General features: G+C 60.2%; 1 protein-coding gene across 3 annotated transcripts in view; it reads left to right on the forward strand.

Moving 5' to 3' along the window:
* Positions 1 to 14,129, forward strand: part of DPP6 (dipeptidyl peptidase like 6) — a 431,250-nt gene that overhangs the window by 207,954 nt on the left and 209,167 nt on the right. Inside the window, exon 1 of one of the 3 annotated variants that reach the window (XM_084897510.1) lies at positions 120 to 519. The exons of the other annotated variants lie outside the window; for them this stretch is intronic. Coding sequence (XP_084753636.1) covers positions 472 to 519 — 48 coding nt within the window. The 5' untranslated portion in view covers positions 120 to 471. Of the gene's footprint in view, positions 1 to 119; positions 520 to 14,129 lie in introns of those variants that run through there. 3 annotated transcript variants of the gene reach the window in all.

Consider the following 14,129-nt stretch of genomic DNA (forward strand, 5'->3'; position numbering starts at 1 on the left):
CCCAGTCTCCCGCATCCCTGGCGCCCCCTCCTCCCTCGGGCTCCCTCCTCCTCTCCCCCCTGCCCCCTCCAGCCTCCTTTCCCACGGCGCCCCCTCCCCACCGGAGCCGCAGCCGAGCATGCGCGGTGCGCGGAGGCGGCGGGCGGGCGCTGCGCGCACTCGGGCCCCCTCCCTGCACCGCGCCGCCAGCGGCCGGTTGCTAAGCAGTGACATTGTTTCTGGGGCGATCGCAGAGGCTGTGGCTAACCGGAGAAGCCCCGCTAAGCCTGGGCATCTTCCCTCTCCGGACCCGCTCCCGGTTCCGGCTTTGAAAGGGGAAGTGAGGCTGGCCTGCCTGCCCTTCCTCCCCCACCCGCGCCGGAACAGCCGTGTGCTTTCGGGGCATGGACTGAGCCCCAGTCCCCTCGCCAGCTGCACCCGGGGCTCCACACTCCAAACCTGCCGAGCTGGTGAGCGCCCGGACGCGCGGTCATGACCACGGCCAAGGAGCCCCCGAAATCCGTGCATCAGCAGGAGCAGGTAACGGGGCCGCTGCGCGCCTGTGCCCGCACAGGGATGGGTCTGTGTCTGAGGCGCCTGCATCACCTGGGCCAGGCGGCAGGTGGGGTGAAGCGCTGAGTGAGTGCCGGGTCTGCCTTCCCCGCTTCTGCTTTCAAACATCCCCTGGCGTGCCCATCCCGGGAGGGGGGGGGGGGGGGGGCTGGTGTGCCCATCCCGCGGGGCCCGGACTGTGGGCGGAGGGAGGGGAAGAGGGGCTTGGGCAGGGTTGTCTCCTGAAGCGGGGCCAGCAGTGAAGGTCTCCGGTGCGGGGGTGGTTGGGGGAGGTGGGCAGCCCCCTCCCCCCAGGTCAGCTTATTCCTATCGTCCACAGGACTTTGCTTTACTTCTAACATCAGCTAGTGAAGACATGGTTAAAGGACTTTCCTCAGATAGCTGTGTCCCTTCCTCCTTTCTCAAGAATTTCTGACAGAATTCACGCCCGGCTGCACTGCCCTGGGCTTCCGGGTGGGAAGGCTGATGGGTGCAGAGCAGGGCCAAGTGGGAGCTGGTAGCAGGGCTAAGGGGCCTTGGGGCGGCCGGGATGGCACGGGGTCCGGGATGGCGGAAGGCAGCCAGCGCTCGCCCTGCCCCAGAGCCCGCTGCGGGCTCAGGAGCCAGGGAACCAGCGGCTGGTTTACCACTCATGCTCCTGTGATTCCCTCTCAGAGGACCTGGAGGATGCTGATCCTCAGTCACTGCTTCTCCTGGCCAAACCTGGGAGCCCCCCAGACCCTGGGAGCCCCCCAGACCCGGGACCCCCCCCAGACCCGGAGCCCCCCCAGACCCGGAGCCCCCCCAGACCCGGAGCCCCCCCAGACCCGGGAGCTCCCCAGACCCGGGACCCCCCCCAGACCCGGAGCCCCCCCAGACCCGGGACCCCCCCAGACCCGGGACCCCCCCCAGACCCGGGACCCCCCCCAGACCCGGAGCCCCCCCAGACCCGGGACCCCCCCCAGACCCGGGACCCCCCCCAGACCCGGAGCCCCCCCAGACCCGGAGCCCCCCCAGACCCGGGACCCCCCCCCAGACCCGGAGCCCCCCCAGACCCGGGACCCCCCCCCAGACCCGGAGCCCCCCCAGACCCGGAGCCCCCCCAGACCCGGAGCCCCCCCAGACCCGGGACCCCCCCCAGACCCGGGAGCCCCCCCAGACCCGGAGCCCCCCCAGACCCGGAGCCCCCCCAGACCCGGGACCCCCCCCAGACCCGGGACCCCCCCCAGACCAGGGAGCTCCCCCAGACCCGGAGCCCCCCCAGACCCGGGAGCCCCCCCAGACCAGGGAGCTCCCCAGACCCGGGACCTCCCCCAGACCAGGGAGCTCCCCCAGACCAAGGAGCCTCCCCAGAACCGGGACCCCCCCCCAGACCAGGGAGCCCCCCAGACCCGGGAGCCCCCCCAGACCAGGGAGCTTCCCAGACCCGGGACCCTCCCCCAGACCAGGACCCCCCAGACCCGGGACCCCCCCTAGACTAGGGAGCCCCCGCAGACCCTGGGAGCCCCCCAGACCAGGGAGCCCCCCAGACCAGGGAGCCCCCGCAGATCCCAGGAGCCCGCAGATTCAAAGGGCAGTTTCTCAGGCTCCAAAGTCAGTGGCGTGGGCTGGTGCCCCGTTTACGTCAGGGCTGGGCTCGCTGGGCTCGCTGGGCTCGCTGGGCTCGCTGGGTTCCCTGGGCTGGAGCCAGGACGGAGCCCCCTCTGGAGCTCGGGGGAGGCAGGAGTCTTTGGGGATGCGGAGTGACAGTCCCACCTCGGTATTCAGAGCCCGAGCTTCCTGCCAGCTGCCCAGCTTCTTGGTGGTTTTGTTTTTGTTTTTTGTCATTTTCTCAAACCCATTTTCGATTTAAAAACAAACAAACTTATTACTCATTACTCTCACCAGCACCACATGAGCTAAAGAAGTCAAACAGTTTGATTCTCCCGGGAGGAGCTTGGTGCAGCCAGGGCTCTGGTGTTTGGTGCCTGTGGCCGTGCAGGTGGGGGCCACGCTCAGTGTAGCTGCAGGCCAGAGGCTCCCTGGGCATTCGAGCTCCTAGAAGAACACTCCACCGAGCATCCTATACAATAACAGCCCAGAGACCCAATGGCAGGATGACCAGAACAACCAGTCGACCAGTCGCTATGATGTGCACTGACCACCAGGGGGCAGATGCTCAATGCAAGAGCTGCCCTGGTGGTCAGTGCACTCCACAGGAGGAGTGCTGCTCAGCCAGAAGCCGGGCTCAGCCAGAAGCTGGAGAGTGCAGCGGTGGCGGGCGCCCCTCTGACCTCCACGGCAGGCAGACACCCCCCCCCCCAGGGGTCCCGGACTGCGAGAGGGCGCAGGCCAGACTGAGGGACCCTGAGTGCACGCATGTCATGCACCGGGCCTCTGGCTTACTCAGTAAAGGAATGTGCCTGCCCTCAGCTGGCACCGGGACTGAGGGCCTCCCTCCCTGGCGGTGACAGCACCTGCCCTGGGCTTGCGGGACCAGCGAGGACTCAGTGGCAGTTCTGACCCTGCGTCACAGGCTCGTCAGGGAGAGGAGACATCGCCCCATAGGTCCCCGCCCGAGGGCGCCCTCCAGGCCCAGCTGTGCCGCGGGCTGTGCGGCGGGAGGAAGGTCGGCGGCTGCACAGCGAGGCTCAGCTGGCTGCACCCTCGGGAGAGTGGAGCTAGGAGGGGGGATGCGTAAGCTCATGCCTGACTCCATACCTTTGAGGCATTGGAAACCCAGGCGCACCCGCTTCCCTCGTGGGGGCTCAGAGGGTGTAACAGTGCGGGGGGGGGGCGGGAGGGGGGTCCTGGGGCCTCTGGGAAGCCGTCCCTCCGCTCACAGGGCTCTTCTTGACCTGAGACACGCTCGAAGCCCCCCTGTGAGGGAGCGTGGAGGCCCGCGGCAGGTGCAGGAAGATGGCCCTCAGACACGGGAGCTGCAGGGGCTGCCGTGAGTTTCCCACCAGCTCAGAACACGCAGGCTGAGCTCGGGCTCGGGCCGTGAGGATGGCTCCGCTGCGCCTTCCCCGTGTTCACAGGCACCAACACTGCCTGCTCCCGTCAGACGCAGAGCCCTGGACGCGTCACCCCCTCTTCACGCGGCTTCTCCTGCTGCTGGGGTAGCCGCCCCCAGCCGGGATTCACGGGAGACCAGACCACGCCAGACATGTTCCACTTCCTTCTTTCTTTTTCTTTAAGGAGAGAGAAAGATTTGCTGGTTTGCAGTTTTTATTTCATTTCTTTATTTGTAATCCTCACCTGAGGGTATTTATCCATTGGTTTTAGAGTGGAAGGGGAGGAAGGGGGAGAAAGAGGGGGAGGAAGAGAGAAAGACATTGATGTGAGAGAGACACATGTGGACTAGTTGCCTCCCACATACACCCAGACTGGGGATCGAACCCACCACCCTGCTATGTGCCCTTGACTGGGAATCAAACCCCAGATCCTTTGGTACAAAGACCAACGCCCTAAGCACGAGCCTCCGGCCGGGCCAAGCCTTATGTCTTAACAGAAACTCTGCTGGAGCACTGCGTTCTCTGTCCGAGGCCGTGCTCTGAGGGCTGGCCGTGGGGAGCCTGGTTCTGTAACGGGCGCGGCTCTCTCATGGCCCCATGTCGTGCTCATGGCTGACAGAGGCGGGGGGCGGGGAGCCAGGCTGGGTGGCGGGAAGGACTGTGCACGGGGACTGTGTCCGCCATGCAGGGACCTGGGGAGGTAAAACCCCACGCTCTCACCTGTTGCTTAGGTGTTGCTGTTTTTCCAGTTTGTTTGCTAAAATACGTACTAAAAATAGATGCTTTGCGGGAAGAGGTTTTAAAGGATGCTGCGCGAACACCTTGGCACAGGCCAGAGAGAACAGACTTCAGGAGCTGCTGCCCGGGCTCCGGCCATGCTAACGTGGGTTTTCAAATGCAGGGTTAGCAGCCCGCAGTGCTGGGCCCCCTTTCAGCTGGGAGACCGGGTTTCTCCCCAGCTCTGAGCCCTCAGGTGGCAGGTCCGGCCCCGACAGCCATCACCTGGGCCCTCTGGGGGCTGCTGGTGCTCTTGCCCTCAGGTGGCCCCTGCGGTGACGCGGAAGCAGCGGAGGCCAGTTTGATTTAAGCTCGGAGTATTCTCAAAAGCAATCGGAATCTCTCCTTAGAGAACCAGTTTAAGGGGTTTCCCCCTAAGAAGCCATAACCCTGGCCAGGTGGCTCAGTGGGTGGGAGTGTGGACCATACACCAAAGGTTGGGGTTCCACCCCCACCTCCCCCCTCCTCCTCCCTCCTCCATCCAGGCACCTCCAGGAGGCACCTGATGTTTCTCAAGGACATCCATGTTTCTCTCTCTCCCCTCCCCCTTCTCCCTCTCTCCCTCTCTCTCCTCCTCTCTCTAAAATCATTAAGCACATCCTCATGAGAGGATTAACAAACACAGTGAGAGAAAGACGTTTGCTTTAGAATCTGCTGTCCTCCCTTCGGCGGCGGCATGGGGGGCAGCGGCCAGCGCCGGGAGAGCAGGTGTGGAGGGCGTCTCCCCCGCCCAGTCGGTCGTGATGCAGGCTCCTCAGTGTGGAGCGGGGGCTGCTTCCATCGAGGGGGAGGCAGGGGCGGGGGCACGCACAGGGACGCCCCTCAGAGTGGCAGAGTGGGAAGGACCTCACAGGGGCCCCTGGGACCCGGGCCACCGTCCCGGGCTCAGGAATCTCACAGATGACTGAGAAAGCACCTTTCCTGAAAAGGTCTTCAAAAGCCTCGGCGTGCTGGAGAGCGTCCATGTTCTGTGGGCTCTGCCATGTTCAGTCGCCCCCGTAACTTCTTTTCGCCTGAAAACCAGCCGGTGGGGCTCGTGCGTGCGGGTCATGCTTTGTGGCTTCGTTTCTTCGAGCTGCGCCCTCCTCCCGGGGAGCCTGGGGTCCATTCTGCATCGGAGTGCGGCTGGGCCGTGCTGGGGGGGGGGGGGGGGCGCTGTGTGTCCGAACCAGGGACCACGGCGCCATCGCAGAGCGCTGTGAGGGGCCTGTTGCCCACAGCACCGCTGGCCACAGCGACATGCGTGGGGACAGACCTGCCAGGGGGCGGCCACTCCTGGAGCCGAGCCGGTTCGGACCATGTTCAGAGGCGGTCAGTGGCTCCGTGTAATTGTGCTGAAGGAAAGGCACCTGTCTCTAAGTGGAGAGAATGTGGTGCTGAACAAACCAAAGTGGGGGGAACCCGGGAGGACGGGTCCATTGAGGGCGTGTCTCCCGCAGGCAGCGGTCCTCTGTGGCGGGAGGTGGGCGCGGAGTCGGCGCTGGCGCTGGCGCTGGTGCAGGTTAAGCCCATCCTGTGCCGTCCTCTCCCGGCGAGCAGGCGGCCGCGGGGCTGGGCGGAGGGAGGGCCGTGCTGTGGGCACAGGGTGGGACACACGGCCTCTGGGCCGGGACAGGGAGAAGGCCATGCTGTGGCTGCAGGAAGCTGGAGCAGAGAGGCTGAGGGGGGCTGGGCTCGGGCACCTGGAGTCTCGGGCACCTGGAGGGGCATGCGCAGAGCATGACTGGACTGGGCTGGCACTCCAGGGCGGGGGCACAGCCAGGGGAAGTCAGGAGAGGAAGCAGGTGGCTGGCGTGCGCTCGGTCGGAGAGGGACAGCACAGCCGGCAGCAGGAGGGGCGCACGCTCCCGTGACGCATTCTCCACGGGCTCGGCGTGGACGGCTGTTCGCTCTGAGGGGCAGGGGCGGGATGGGCAGCGGGCTCAGGGCGGGTGTGGAGCCCGTCACACCGACGGGAGGAGCCGGCTCGTCTTTCTGACTAACGAGTCCTCGCAGATGCGTTCCCGGGGCTGCGCTGGCGTCGGGCAGACTCACTCCGACGCCAGAGTCCCGGGAGAGCCAGCCCGGCCTCCCAGGCCAGCGGAGCCTGGCGGCCGGAGGGCGGAGGGCATTGCACTGACCTTCCGCAGCATGCCATCGGCTCCCAAGCCTGCGGGTCGCCATGCCAGTCACTGAGAGTGCGGACAGCCGCATGCCCGCCTCCCGGGGGTGGCAGCTTTGTGATCGTCCATGCAGACGAGCCACGCCTGTGTGTGACGCAGCCGGGCTGGTGTGGCGGTCCCCGTCTTTGATCTTCTCTCCGGGAGAAAGAAGGAGCCTGCGGGTCTAGACCTCTGAAATCGGAAGAAAAAGATCTGATTTGAGAAAGGGGCTCTGTAGAAGCTTTGGGGGCCAGTGGGTGTGAAGAAATCAGACAAGCAGAGGGCTGGTATTCTGTGTCACCTGCGCCCTCCACAGAGCCCAAAGGGCTGCAGTGTCCCATGTCCAGTCTCAGGTCTGGCTGCAGTGTGGCCTCGAAGTGTGGAAAGCCCAAACGAACTGCAGGGCTTTTCATCCAACCACAAAGCAGGAGCAGTAACCATGTGACCTGGGCGGAAGTTAAGCCTACCTGCCCTCTGTCGTAATTCTGCAGGAGGCCGGCGTGCCCATGTCCATCCTCGCAGGGAGGAGTAAGGGAATGCAGCCGGGCGGGGGCAGAGGGCTCAGCAAAATACCTGTGATCAAACCAGGAAGTCCTTGTCCGTCTTCATCATCCCCACCTGTGGGTGCCGGTGTGGGTGTGGGTGTGAGTGGGGGTGCAGGTGTGAGTGGGAGTGTGGGTGCTGGTGTTGGTGTGAGTGCAGGTGTGGGTGTGGGTGTGAGGGCAGGTTTGGGTACAGGTGTGAGTGCGGGTGTGGGTGTGGGTTCGGGTACTGGTGCAGGTGAGGGTGTGAGTGGGAGTGTGGGTGGGGGTGTGGGTGCGGGTGCGGGTGTGAGTTCAGTTGTGGGAGTGGGTGCGGGTATGAGTGTGAGTGCAGGTGTGGGTGCAGGTGCGGGTGTGTGTGTGGGTGCGGGTGCCGGTGCGGGTGTGTGTGTGGGTGCGGGTGTGGGCGGGTATGGCTGTGAGTGTGGAGAAGATTCTGGAAACAGGATGGCACTCACATGAGAGCGTCTGAAAGCCGGTGGATGGGCTGTTGGAAGGAAAGCAGCAGAGCTAGGCCCAGTCGGACAGAGGGAAGCGTGCTGAGCAGCCGCCGTCCGTACCTGCGGAGGGAACAGGCGCTGGGCCGCGTGGGGCGGGGGAGGCCTGGAACACCGCGATCACATGGGGAGTGTGATGGGTCAGTCAGGCGGGTCTCCATCGGAGGGGAAGATCGGACACTCTGGCTGTCCAGGCCCAGCGGGTTGTGCCGTCCAAATAAAGGTCACCTCGGGAGCCACAGGCTCTGCGTGAAGGGGATGCTCCTTACAGCAGTCTGAGGAGTTTCAAGACAACTCAAGGCACTAGAATGTCTGGCTCCAACTTTGAGAAGCAAAATGGATACTGCAGTCCGTCCAGTCAATGCCATGTCACGTGGTGCACGGGTAGAGACGAGAGGGCCTATCAGAGCGGCTGTGGTGGAAACGCTGTATAGTTAGAGTACAAAGCCCAGAGCCCTAAAGGCATGTTTTAAGCTCCTCTGCTCCTCAGAGGTGCCACCTCATCCTCCATTGCTGAGCCTCCCTCCAGAGCTGGGCGGAGACAGGCCTGGGCCGCCCGCCGAGGTCCCAGCTCCGCCCCTGCCAGCCGAGGGCCTGGGCACATCTGGTGGCGGCACACCTGGAGACGATGCCTGCTCTGGTGCTGGGAAGAGATCACTCGTCAAGCATGAGCCTGCGCCCAGCACGGGCCCGGCTGCTGCTCGGGGCTGGTCCATGGGCGCTGGGCAGCGGCCTCTGGCCCGTCTCCGCTCTTGGCGTGTGGGGATCTGTGCTGCGAGGGCGCTCTGCCAAGCGGTGTGTTTGACGTGAGGTGTGCCATAGCCACCGTGCCCTGTGACCTTGGGGTTTTGTTTCAGTAACGGAAGCCTTTTCCCTGAAGGAGCGAAGGCAGACCCGACTGCGGAAGCGGCAGAGCCCTTGCCCAGCGGCCCCGGCGTGTCCAGAGCAGCTCACACGCCTGCCGTCTAGGTCAGCGCCGCGGCTGGCAGAGCAGGCAGAGCCCAGAGAGGCCGAGGCCGTTACCGAGGGGCACTGCTGGCGGCCGCGGTCACAGCGCAGATCAGCATTTTACTTTTTATCCTGTGAATCAAGCAATCCTGGTGAGACTTACTAAGCAGTAATGTACTAAGGCCGGGTCGGCAAACTGCGGCTCACGAGCCACCTGTGGCTCTTTGGCCCCTTGAGTGTGGCTCTTCCACAAAATACCTGGGCGAGTCTATTTGAAGAAGTGGCGTTAGAAGAAGTTTAAGTTTAAAAAATTTGGCTGTCAGAAGAAATTTCAATCCTTGTTCTGTTGATATTTGGCTCGGCTGACTGATGAGTTTGCTGACCACTGTCCTAAGGAGATTAATACACAAACCGGTAAGAAGGGGACGAGGTGGCATGACCGGCAGGTGCGCTGAGTTGTGCCCGGAGACCATGGAGAGGCACGCGGGTAGGCGCGGGCCCTGCAGCGCCTGCGGTCTCTCCGCCTGGGCACCGGCCGCTGCTGCTTCGCTCCCACCGTTCCTGGACACACTAGGCTTCCACAGCAGAGTCTCGTGGTTCCGTAACTGAGTTGTATGAGTTGCTTTGGAAATAAGAAAAAATTGGGTGTGAGGAATGTTTTCCTCCCAGCTTTTAAAAGTGAGCAGCAATGATCTGTTCTGCAGGCCGGGCGGATGCCGTAGGAAATGTCCCATCCATCGCGCACGTGAGTGACTGCCAGGGGCTGGCGCTGCAGCCGGTGAGGGCATGGGCATGGGGAGCGGGGGCGGGGAGACCCAGGCACAGCTCCCCTGCATGCCCTGGCGAATCGGTGCGGCAGGGCCAGGGGTTGAAATGTGGGCGTTTTATCGGCTCAGAATCAGTAGTAGGTTGGTCCTCACCATGGGTTACAGAGGCCTTTGGGCTCTGAGGAAAGCCAGGGACCCACCGGCTGGGAAAGTCCCAGGACCTGCGGGTGACCGAGGCTCACAGGTGCCGCTGTCGCTCGTCTGTAGACACGGTTCAATGTCGTCCCCGCCACGTGGCCGCCCAGCAGCTGCACAGGCTTCAGTGCGCCCCTGGCAGGTGCTCAGCGCTCAGATCTCACAGAAATGCTGACCGTCCAGTAGAGGGGCCCTGCTTTGGACTCGGAGCCTGCGTGTCAGTGCCAGCACAGGCTTTTCGCGGTGCAGCTGCCCTGGGCAGGCTGGGTGACCGTTTCCACATGCAGCCAGCGCTCTGGTACTGTCACCACACAGACTACTTGTGTTACCACATGCAGAGACATGGAAGCAGGGGACACGGCCATCACATGCAGAGATATGGAGGCATGGACACGGCCATCACATGCAGAGATGTGGAGGCGGGGGACATGGACATCACATGCAGAGACGTGGAGGTGGGGACACGGACATCACATGCAAAGACATGGGACACGGACATCACATGCAGAGACATGGAAGCGGGGGACACGGCCATCACATGCAAAGACGTGGAGGCATGGACACGGCCATCATATGCAGAGATGTGGAGGTGGGGGACACGGACATCACATGCAGAGACGGACACAGACATCACATGCAGAGACATGGAGGCGGGGGACACGGCCATCATATGCAGAGACGTGAGACACGGACATCACATGCAGAGACATGGAGGCGGGGGACAGGGCCATCACATGCAGAGACATGGGACACGGACATCACATGCAGAGACATGGGACATGGCCATCACATGCAGAGATGTGGAGGCGTGGGACATGGTCATCACATGCAGAGATGTGGAGGCGTGGGACATGGTCATCACATGCAGAGATGTGGAGGTGGGGGACACAGACATCATATGCAGTGATGTGGGGGCATGGACACGGCCATTGCATGCTGAGATGTGGAGGCAGGGGACACGGACATCACATGCAGAGACGTGGGACACGGCCATCACATGCAGAGATGTGAGACACGGCCATCACATGCAGAGACATGCAGGCGGGGGACATGGACATCACATGCAGAGGCATGCAGGCGGGGGACATGGGAGAGTTCGGCCAGGTCTCCTGGCCTCAGGGCCCCACCAGCCTGGCTGCGGAGAGAACGTGACTGATAGAGGCCGACGTTTATTTCAAACAAAGTGCGTTTTCCGTGTGGAATGAGCGGTTTATTCCCCTTCATGCCGCTGTGCGAGGCAGGGCAGATAACGAGCTGCGTTGGAAGCAGTCAGTCTGTAGTTTGGACTATTACATTCACTTAGGCTTTCGGCTGCATCGTCATGCTCAGGTCCTGGAAGCTTGCTTGTGCTTTATTCGTGGTCAGAACCCCGTTTGTTGCGGCTTATTCCTCTCCACCTTGGCTCTGTGACGCGGTGAGGGACCTGGCCGTGCAGCCCCGCAGGGAGAGCGGCACAGGGTTTAAGGTGATGGAAACCTTGCAGGGCGGCCAGGTGTTCGGTGACGGGATTTGGGCTCTGAAGAATGACTGTCTTTGTGGCAAGAAGCTAAATGATAGCGGGATTTTATTAGCTTACTCTGGGCCGTTATACTGGGTTGCAGTTTTCAGATTTATGTATTGTATTGTTATTGCTTGGATGAGGAAATGATACTTAAAGAAACTGAGGTTGAGTCCCAGAGAAACACAGAGAAAATGAGGTCACTGCGCCCCGAGAGGCTGGCCTGCGCCTGTGGGCTCAGGGTGGCTCCGAATGTTACCCCTAATACCAAGAAGGGGAAACACTGAGCTCTCCCCTCAGCTCCGATTTCACGACAGAACCTCAAAGAGCCCTTTGTTTCTGTACCTTCTGAGCTGGATTAATATCTTGAATTTAAGGACTCTACAGAAAAATATAGAAAAAAGTCAGATTGTAAATCTTCAAAAGTACAGCTCCACTCCCCTGTGAGTGTGCATTAAGTATCTACAGAGACGGGCAAGACCTACGGAGACAGACAGGACCACGGAGACGGACAGACCCACGGAGACGGAGAGGACCACGGAGACGGACAGACCCACGGAGACGGAGAGGACCACGGAGACGGGCAGGACCACGGAGACAGAGAGGACCACGGAGATGGGCAGGACCACGGAGACAGAGAGGACCACGGAGACGGGCAGGACCCACGGAGATGGGCAGGACCATGGAGATGGGCAGGACTCACGTGCAGGCTGTCTGCCCCCGATGACCTTCAGAGAGAACACGCTCACTGCTGTGTGTCCGGCAGCTGGAGCGTCCCTCGGGGCTGCTGGCGGCATCGCAGGAGCGGGGCAGAGGGCGCTGTCCCTGCAGTGGGAGCGGGCAGTGCCTCTGATCTGTGTCCATCTGGATGTGTTCCTTAGTCCTCCCTGCAAGGGAGCGCAGTGACAGCCCAGTGTCCTGGTTCCGGCCGCCCGCGTGGGCACGTGCGTAAGAGACAAAGGACTGGCTGTAGTGTCCCGGAGAGGTGGAGACGTGACCTCTGTGGGCTGTTGGACTCACCCATCGGGAGATGCCATGTGAGTCTGTCCTCCCCCCTGCCGGCCCCGCCCTGAACCCTCACAGAACCCTCACCGTCTGCTCTGGGTGCCAGGGGGCGGCACGGGGACAGGGAGCCTAATGGACTGGAAACGCGGGGAGCAGGGCGCTCTGCACACTCCTGTCCGCACTGCACCAGGCACTCCAGGTTTTCAAAGCAAAACTTACGCTTATGCGTATCTCCTTCATGCAGAAGTACAAAAACAGTTTTGATGTAAGAACTAAAATAAAGCGATCAATATATTCCCGCCCCCCCCCCAGTAGTTTTTGCTCTAATGCAGGTAAAATATTTATTTCCAAGGATGAGAATAAAACCTCTAATTCTTCTCTGTATAACTTTAATATCTAGAATAGAGTAATAGTCCTGTTATGTTGTGTGTTAATATATATATATATATATATATATATATTTTTTTTTTTTTCAATCCATGCTAATAAAAATGTAACACAAACTACATATACAACTTAAAAATTTTAACAGCCATATTAATAAAGTTAAAGAGAAATAAATGGAATTGATTTCATAATATATTTTATTGATTTTATAATACAATATAATTGATTTAATATATTATAAAATCAATATATCCAAATATACCCAAAACCTTATGATTCTCACATGAAACCAATATAAAAGTTATTAATGAAATGTTTACATTTTTTCATCCTTACAGTGTTTGAAATTGAATATGTATTTTGTGTTCATATGAACAGCATTTGAATTCAGACCAGTGCATTTCAAGGGCTGACTCTCCATATGTGGCCAGGGTCCAACCTTTTAGCAAATCTGCACTGTGCTGGGTTTCCCATAAACTGTCTCGCACCCTCTTCTACAGTCTTCAGTTCAACTGTGGACTGAAAAACTCACCTCCAGGGAATAGAAACTGTATCTAAAGTCCGTATCCTGAAGAGCAAAACTGGCCAATTGTATTTCTATTATACAACGTACATTGGCAAACGTAATAATTTTTAGTTTCAGAAGAGGTAGTGTTATTTCTATGTAACATTCACTGTCAACAGAGAAGAGAGTAGCATGCATTCAGTATATACATTGCTGGGCATGTGCTGGGTGTTATGCACATTCTGGTCACCATGGATCCCAAGAAAAAATGCGTGGTGCTTTTGTCACACCTGTTTCCCTCGTGCCCCTCCTGCCCTCTCTCAGGAGGGGTAAGGCAATAGCTATTAAGAAGGGAATTGAGAGGAATTTGAACCTGAGATTTTTTAGGTTATTTACTGTCTGCTCCCTGGGGACTGATGAAGATTAGAAAACAGAGTGGATATATCAGGAGACTCAGTTACTGTCCTCCCCTTCCCCCAGACACCGGCTGGCAGACTGGTTTGTTGTAAGTGAACGTGAGATCCCCTCGGAGGGCGGGGCTGCTGGCTGGGCTGCAGAGCAGCCGGGCCTGGGGAGGGGCTGCTGTTTGTGCTCAGGCCTTTCCGCTCTCCGCAGCTGCCCGCAGGCTGCACAGCCACCCCGGCCCGGTGCTGGGGGGAGCCCTCCCCCACACGGACAGGCCAGGCCTGAGTCCAGGTGTATGAGCAGCCCCCCACCTGGTCGCGGGGCCGAGCAGCAGGAGCCCACGTTCTGAATGTGAAGTGTGGCCATTTGGCAGAGACGGCAATGCCCAGCCCTGCCACGATGCTGCACTGTGTTTTTAGAAGGAAAAGCATTTGTAATTAGAGAATCGGAGTAGCTGGTTTCCCCCTCCGTTCTTTTTGGGCCGTGTAAGCACCGTCTGACAAAATCTGCACTTCTTTTATTTTCCTACTGGTGACACGTTGTGTGAAATCACACAAGGCCCGGGATCCCTTCCTTCTCACCATCCCTGCCCTCGCCCCTGCCATGGGGCCACCCCGAGCACTGGTGTCCCGCCTCGTGTGGCCGGTGCGCAGCGGGACGGCCCCACGTCCTGGAGTGCCGCCCCGCTGTGCCACCCCATCTGCCCTGGCCCTACTGCCCTGCCACCGCTGTGCGTGCTGCCATCTTGTGACGGTGTTATGGCGTGAGGGACAATTTGTACATTACCTCTTTATTATATAGGATTACACAGGATTTAAGATTTTAACTACAGTTTACATTCAGTATGATTTTGCATTGGCTTTAGGTGTGCAGCATAGTGGTCAGACGGTCACACTTACACAGTGCTCCCCGAGGTTTCCGGAGCCCACCCGGCA

Source organism: Pipistrellus hanaki (genome assembly GCF_964339955.1).
Source record: "Pipistrellus hanaki genome assembly, chromosome: 10".
NCBI lineage: Eukaryota > Metazoa > Chordata > Mammalia > Chiroptera > Vespertilionidae > Pipistrellus > Pipistrellus hanaki.